The sequence below is a fragment of the Uloborus diversus genome, chromosome 1 (assembly GCF_026930045.1).
Source record: "Uloborus diversus isolate 005 chromosome 1, Udiv.v.3.1, whole genome shotgun sequence".
Classification (NCBI taxonomy): domain Eukaryota; kingdom Metazoa; phylum Arthropoda; class Arachnida; order Araneae; family Uloboridae; genus Uloborus; species Uloborus diversus.
In genome coordinates, this window is record NC_072731.1 from 215,327,072 (window position 1) to 215,334,766 (window position 7,695).

A 7,695-nucleotide genomic window follows, 5' to 3' on the forward strand; every position below is an offset into this window, starting at 1 on the left:
GTAACATATGTGCACGTGAAAGCATTTTGACATTATATACACATAACACAAAGCTGATTCTACAGTAGACGAGAGAACGCACCTCACGTGGATTCGTAATGCACAAACTTCCAAATGATCATTGTCATCTGCAGATATCGTTCGAATGGAAGCTTCTCTGAAATAAATATTTTAAGAGACGGCTTTCAAAATTGCTGCGTCAGGGTTAAACTTCAAGTTTGTTGTGTTATACATGAGACATGAATTTCACTGAATAAATTCACGATTAGGACGGCTATTGGTCTTGATGTTTGGCAACTGGTTTCATGTCATGGCGGGTGATATTAAAAGATTTGAACGGTGTAAACTGCATGTTGATACGCAATTGCTGATAAACTAAACTTTTTTTCTTCATATTAAAAAGTGGAATTTCTCCAGCAGAAACAGCATTGGGGGTTTAATATTAACAAATTGATTTATTGTGTATTGTGTACATGGAAAACAGCCGTTTTTTTATTATTATTTATTTATTTTTTTAATTTTTATAACTTTAACGAAGGCTAGTCTCAAAAGAAAAATAAACTCATTTTCAATCATTTATGGTTCTCATTAAACATGTTTCGTAATACAAAGTAAACTCCTGTGCACTTACAGTAGCAATTAATTTGATACTTATTAGTTTTGAAGAAAATCGCACAGCTGTTAGAGAAGTAATAAGAACTGAAAGTGGTAGTGGGAAGGTGAGAGGTTTTTAAAAATTATTTCTTTTGCATACTTATAAAATTTCTGAACAAAGACTATATGTTAAGAGCGCCGCTCAAAGCTCAGCAATGATATTTTAAAATACCGTTACTCATGTGCTTACGTATAGATTACACCTACTGGTAAACAAATACTGAGGAATGACAAATATTAATGTACCATTTAATGTTTGGCTTTTATTAAATCGTAACATCTTAGTTTAACATTAAACTTTTCAGTATGTGTATGATATATGAAATGTAAAATGCGATCAATATTTTTCTACATTTTAACTAATATTAATGTACGTAAAAATAATTCTAAATAAACCAAATGAATACGTTTTGACAAAAAATGAAGTGTGATACCATTTGCTTTGCAATTTTAAAATGAGATATTTATGCTTTCTATTGAAAATGTGACTAAATCCCTTTGAGCTAAAGTACGTAATTAAGTCTGCAGTTAATTTCTCTCTTATTAAAAAAAAAACTTCCAAAACCAATAGACGTCCGCCTGAACACAAATTATATCTTTGATCGAAACAAACACATTAATTTTCTTCACATCCAACAATAGCATAAATGTTTACTTGTGTACATTTAACACAAAAGAACTTTTACAACAACATTTCATGCATTGTGATGAGTTACAACAATCCATAAATATATGTATTTATACCTCTTTAAATAAACTTTTTTTTTACAAAAAACATTTTTGAGCAACTTTGTTTAGCACAAATAGTTTCCTTTGTTTGCTCTCATTTTTGATTTTTCTCCCAGCATCAAAATAAATATTCAATTTATTTTTATGTACAAAATCTCTTTATGCAGATGTTAATTTTGGAGCATTTAATCAGCTCACAAACACATAATATTTTTGAAAATGGAGTGATTCTTATTTTGTAAGTACATAATATTCCTTTATTACATTACATTCATCCAATATGTAAGGAAGGTTTGACAGCACCATTGCTATAAAAATCATTTGCATATGTACAAGGATATAGTGTCATATAAGGAATTCTGAATACTTTGTTTTCTTACGAGCAAAATATTTTTCCGCAAAAAATTATGTCGTTGCTTTATCAAAACCATCACGAGCTCAGGATTCATAATAGGTTTTTGTGAAAATATTTAATTTAAAGATTATCAACCTGTTGCTGCAATTCATGTGTAATAATTATCAAATGCTGAATTTCAGAATCAAATTTTGAAGAGTGTAAAGTATTTATTTGCAAAGTAACTGCAAAAAATAAAAAGAGCGCAATTAATGCTCAAAATTTGTAGATGATTTATGAATGTATTTTTAACTTAAAAGGAATCTCCATTTAAATGAAAAGGATGTCACATTATTTGTAATACAATCCAAATATTATAATGCAAAATTATAAGAGAAATTTTATCATTTTTAGTATAAAAACATCATTATTATTTCAAAATCAATTTCATAGACATTTTCAAATTATAAAAAATAGTATATGTAGTTTCGAAGAATAAATTCGATACTAGAATACTTTTTCCAATGTAATTTCAGTCATTTTCTAGTTTTTTTTTTTTTTTTTTTTTTTTTTTCAAGCATAAAGATAATTAATTCTGGGAGCTTAAAGAATATTTTTTGTTGTTCAAATCTAGAAAACTTAGCACTGTTTTTCGTTCATTTTTATTATAATACATTGCAAGTATTAGTATAATACATATAATACATTTTTAATAAATTTTAACAACGAAGAAATGGGGAATGACATCTAATAAACAAAAAAGTTATATGAGTTTTAAATATTAATATAAAAAAAACTTCAAACACAATGAATTATAAATGCTAAATGTTAGAAGTTATAATTTAAAAAAAGAAAACTCTATAATTAACTGTTTAAAAATACATATTGAAAAGCTAAAACAATAACGTTAATTTTGTAGAGCAGTTAACTACGACTCGGCAACCAACCGTTTTAATTCAAGCTCTTAAATATTTTAACGTGCTGGAACTTTCTTTTTTTAAAAAGGTATTTGCTTCGGTAATCTTTCAACTTGAAATGATTATCTTAAATGGATTATTTATCGATTTACCTTTAAAGGCCTGCATAAAATTGATTTTTACCTTCGCTGGCTGGAAAAAGCATTTTAAAAGTACATCCAATGAGTCAGATAAAGTGTGATAGGCGTGACAAGAATGTGCTGTCTCAAACTTATTTTCTTTATATTCATAAAACATTCAAAATTTAACAATTCACTGATCGCCTTCTTTGTATTTTAATTAGTGAAAAACTTCCTAATGAGAAATTCTGACAAGCTCATAAATATTATCTTTCTGAATAACATAAATGAAGAAATAAAAAATATGCAAATAAACACATCACTAAAATGAAGCAGACACCTCTTTCAAGTTATCTTACTTTTTATCTAATGTATTTTTTAAAGGAAGTATCAGTTAATCTCTTTGAATTCTTATTTTTTTTTTGCAGTATTTTAAATTACTCCATTTGTATTTGCTTTGTGCTTTTTTTTTCTGAAGCATATATCATTTACACTAATTATCTAGGTAAATAAAATATTGAAAAAAAATCAGTAGAGAGTCGTTCACAGTAATTTACCTTTTTATTCTATTGATATTCTTTAGTGTTTAAATACTCTGCCATTAATTAATAAGTTTTTGTGTTTATAACATCATTTTGCAAAACATATTTTAATCATGAAATCTGTTATTAAGATGGCTGTTTTGAACAATTCCTTTTTTCTTGCGGCATAACTTTAAATTTGTTCAAATTTGAGGAAAGTTCTTCTTTTAATAAACATTTTAATATTTTAATGTATGAAAGCAATGAAGCTTATTATTTCGAAATTTGATTTTAGCAGAACATTTCAGCTTTTAAAGTTAAAATATCTCTCAATTATTGCCATACGGTTCCACGGATTTTATACCTTCCAAACCTTTTATTTCTGTTGTTAATTTTCGTACAAAGCAGTTTGATGTGCTTTGGAAATATTTTAATCTGTTAAAAAGATTGCATTTTCCGTAGCTAAATGGACTGATAAAATATCAAATAAACTTTTCAAGTATTTGAGCTAAAACTATCCCTTAATTAGAAGTACAGACACAGCGTTTTATAGTTATTTGTTACTTTACTTTTTATTCGTCTCTGCCTGCAAATGAGTAATTAATTTACTGAGGCATCTATAAAGAAATTAAAATGATTATTAAGTGGCTTACTGTATCAAGTGTAAAACCCATACGGGGTTTATCAATGTATCAATCCATGTCCGAAAAAATAAGTTGCTGATTAGTTTTTCGAAGATAAAGCATAATTTTTATTTTTAGATGTGGTATCTTTGTTTCACGGAAAAAATAACCTATTTCAGGGAATATATCTTCTTCATACATTTGTAAAAATCGGAAAGAAAAGTAATCTATTGATTCAAACAGATCAATATATATGTACAAGAGTAGACGCGCAGTTTATTACCTCTGTCTCTGGGCAAAAAGAGAACATATTTGTTAGTCGTAAGCTTTTGATGTGATAAATCAAACCATTTTGCTTTGTAACCTTGAAATGCTCACCAATTGCTTTACTTACTGTCTCCGAATGTCGGGAACAACATGGCTGTTAAACCAGTTTTTGAAATGTCATTTAGCATTTTAAATTAGTTGTCTTCTTTGTGAAAATGGCGTCGAATAATTTATAAACAAAACATAAAACAATTTGATAATTGTGTTAGGAATGGGCTATTTTGAGTAAACTGTACAAGTTTGCATAGGACATAAATTAAGCAAAAGGGACATATTGTTTGCAAATAAAATGCATCTAGATATATTTTTGTATGCGCAAAAAAAAAGTTTACCATGCTATTTTTAAGTGCAGCTCTTTGTACCTTTGAACATATGAGAAGTAGATCATCTATTTCATATTTTTAGCACGTATTTTTTCTTTTATTACTCAGCAGCTTATGAATTAAAATATGTAACACGCCACATACTACTTGCTATAACTAATAGTTAGGCCAACAGCAAAAGGGATAGTTTTGTTGGTTCAACGAGCATTGAATTTTCTCAAATGGAAATTAGAACTCTTCTTATCTAATAATAATTTACAAAATCTTTCTAAATATTATGTTTGTTTTTTGTTGTAAAATAACTTTCCGAAAATAACATAACTTTTTTGTTTGATTATAGTTTAACTTTTTAGCTACACATAGTTTTATATTTTTAAATGTGTCAATATAAAAATACATATAATACGCACTTTTAGCTCTTCCAGAGTATTCAATCATGTTACTGTAATGAACAATAACTTACTCTTAAACTATTTGCAGCACATATATTAGCGGGAAAAAACTGAATATTAAATTTTTACATCACCTTTTCTTTTTCTAACATTTCAATAAGATTTTCATCAATTTTAATTTTTTACCCAAATGTGTTTTACTCATAAATTATAAATATTTATTTTTTAATCATTTATCTTTTATATATTATTTTTATGATATTATATTAATTTTATCATATATATTACACGTTATTTGTTTGTTTATTTATTTATTTATTTTTAAATTAAATTACTCCTAAAAAGAGACAATTTAGAAATTACAGAAAATTATAGAAACAATCTTTGTTTTGCTATATGATATTTGCTTCTCCTTATATATATATAGAGAGAGAGGTGATTTTACACATTTTTTTTCACAAAAGTTAAGTGAAATTATGTTACACCCATTTACTCCATTTTCCGACAGTTGAAAAATCTGTTTGATATATATTAGACACAAGTTGTGTCTACTGTTGTGTTTGGCTCAGTTGGCACAGCCATCCACTTGGACACTATTTTTGGCGTGAAAAGACTTGCAAATGTGTCCCTGAATTGACGGCTCATTGAACAATAAAGGATAAAATTTATAGCACTGTTGACAAGGGCAAGCAGATCAACCGCTTCTCCTAAATTGAGGTAGACATTGTCAAAAAACTCTTTACCCAAAATTCCACTGAGAAGTGCAACAATTCCAGATGGAAACTCTGTGATGAGAAACAATAGAAGAATAGCTAGAAGCATTCTCGTCGTTCTGTCGTGTGTTTTGTCATTTTCCACGCGATTTTTCAGCCTCTGTTTTCTTTTGTTGGCTTCGTACAATACTTTGATTAGTCCTAAACTTAGACCCGTCAGAGCGATGCATGGAATCAGTTTCGTCAACACACTGAAGAGCCAGAAATTCACCTTCTCCAGAGCTTGGTTGTTGCTTTGTGCTATTTCGCTGAAAGACACACGATAAGCTAGCTTGCCATTGTGAACAACCTCGATAATGGTAAAGGTCAAGTATACGGGCAAACAAAATAGCGCGCAGTTGAGGTATGTACACAAGATCGCGCACTTTGCTCTCGGCATGCTGCACCAAGTTTTGCTTGCTGCCGGAAAGCTTACGGCAAGGAATCTCCAAACGGCAAGAGTAACAGTCAGCCATGTTGATATCGTGTGGCAAACTACAGTAAAATGAGCGTGAAAGAGCGTGAACACAGCCCAAGCGTACGAGAATTTCTTCTCTGGCGGAAGATTAGTTCTTATGTAATTGTGAATGCAAAATGGCAAGTATGATACCATCACCATCATGTCAGCTACTGCTAAACCAGTGAGTATAGCATTAGTAGGCGATATCATATCTTTTCTTGTCAACACTATAATGTTAAGCACATTTGCGAAAATACCAAATATACACACGATGACGCCAAGGTAGCCATGAATTGCGAGGTATTGGCTTCTGAATGTTCTAAAATGATCACCGTAGTACGGTCTGGGAAGATTAGTGTTGCGAAACAGGTGATCAGATGACGCATTTATTGAAAATTCTAATGCATCAAGATCCCCAAGAAAGTTATAATCTGTTCCGTTGAAGCTCGAGAAGTAGGGTTCAAAAAGATCTTGGGTTTTCATCTCAACTGAATGATCAGAAAAGTTCATGTTCGGGAGACTGAAACAACATACCAAGGAGATCACGGTAGGTTGCACGTCTACTGGAAGAGGCATCCTAGTTGTTTTGCTTTATTCCGTCACACTCTTCTTATAAACTGTTGTTTTGATTAGTAGGGAAGAAATATTCAATCTGAATAAGCTTTGGACTGTATTTCAGAACCTAAAAGAAACATTAATGCATAAGAACAATTATGAAATGTAAATTGAATAAATCCATGCAAAAAATATTAAAGGTTAATTTTTGATTTCCATAAATTACTAATGGTGATTATTAACATTGTTTTGTATCCAATCCTAGAATAAAAAGAGAGATTAAATTCTATTAGTGATTATTTTAAGGTTTTAAAGATTAAATTATCTAAAGGTGACGTTCTCAAGTTTTTTTGATCATAATTAACTGTTAGTATCTTTCTCACATTTCAAAATATTTGATTATATTCATCATTCTTGCAAAGTCACTAAGTCAAAATCGTGTGATCACTACTGTTTTCTTTTCTTTATGAATGGAGTACCAAATCTAAAATGAAATGTTATTAAAGAAAAGTCTAATCTTAAAATGTAGACAAAACTTGCATGATTAATGAACATTGCATTTCAATATTCAAGGGTGCACAAATAATTTTAAAAAAATATGTAAGAATAATTTATTTAAGACATGCATTTGACACAAAAACAACTTGTACAAGTTAGTTACAACATTTTTTGGATAAACACTTCAAAAAATAATGATTTTAAAACAAAGAGGTGAGAGGATGAGTTTTTTGAGAATTTTCTGTCACAATTTATTTAAATTGCAGAAAAACTATGCGCAATAATTTTGTGAAACGTTTTGTACGATGAATCATTTTAGAGCAACCTAGCAATCAAATGTTGCACTAAACACTTTACAGAATATAGGAACTATACAAAAATACTATTTAGGAAAAGCAAGCTCATGAAATATTAATAAAGCGGATAGTGTAAATAAACCTAAAGAAGTCAATAAAATAATTATTCTTTTGTGTATAATAACATAACCAGTT

At 29.1% G+C, this 7,695-nt stretch overlaps 1 protein-coding gene across 1 annotated transcript; it reads right to left on the reverse strand.

The window, feature by feature from the left end:
- Positions 1-5,470: 5,470 nt before the first annotated feature.
- LOC129224819 (G-protein coupled receptor dmsr-1-like) lies at positions 5,471-6,727 on the reverse strand. Its single transcript, XM_054859370.1, has one exon. It carries the CDS (start codon positions 6,725-6,727, stop codon positions 5,471-5,473), a length of 1,257 nt encoding a protein of 418 aa, XP_054715345.1.
- Positions 6,728-7,695: the final 968 nt, after the last annotated feature.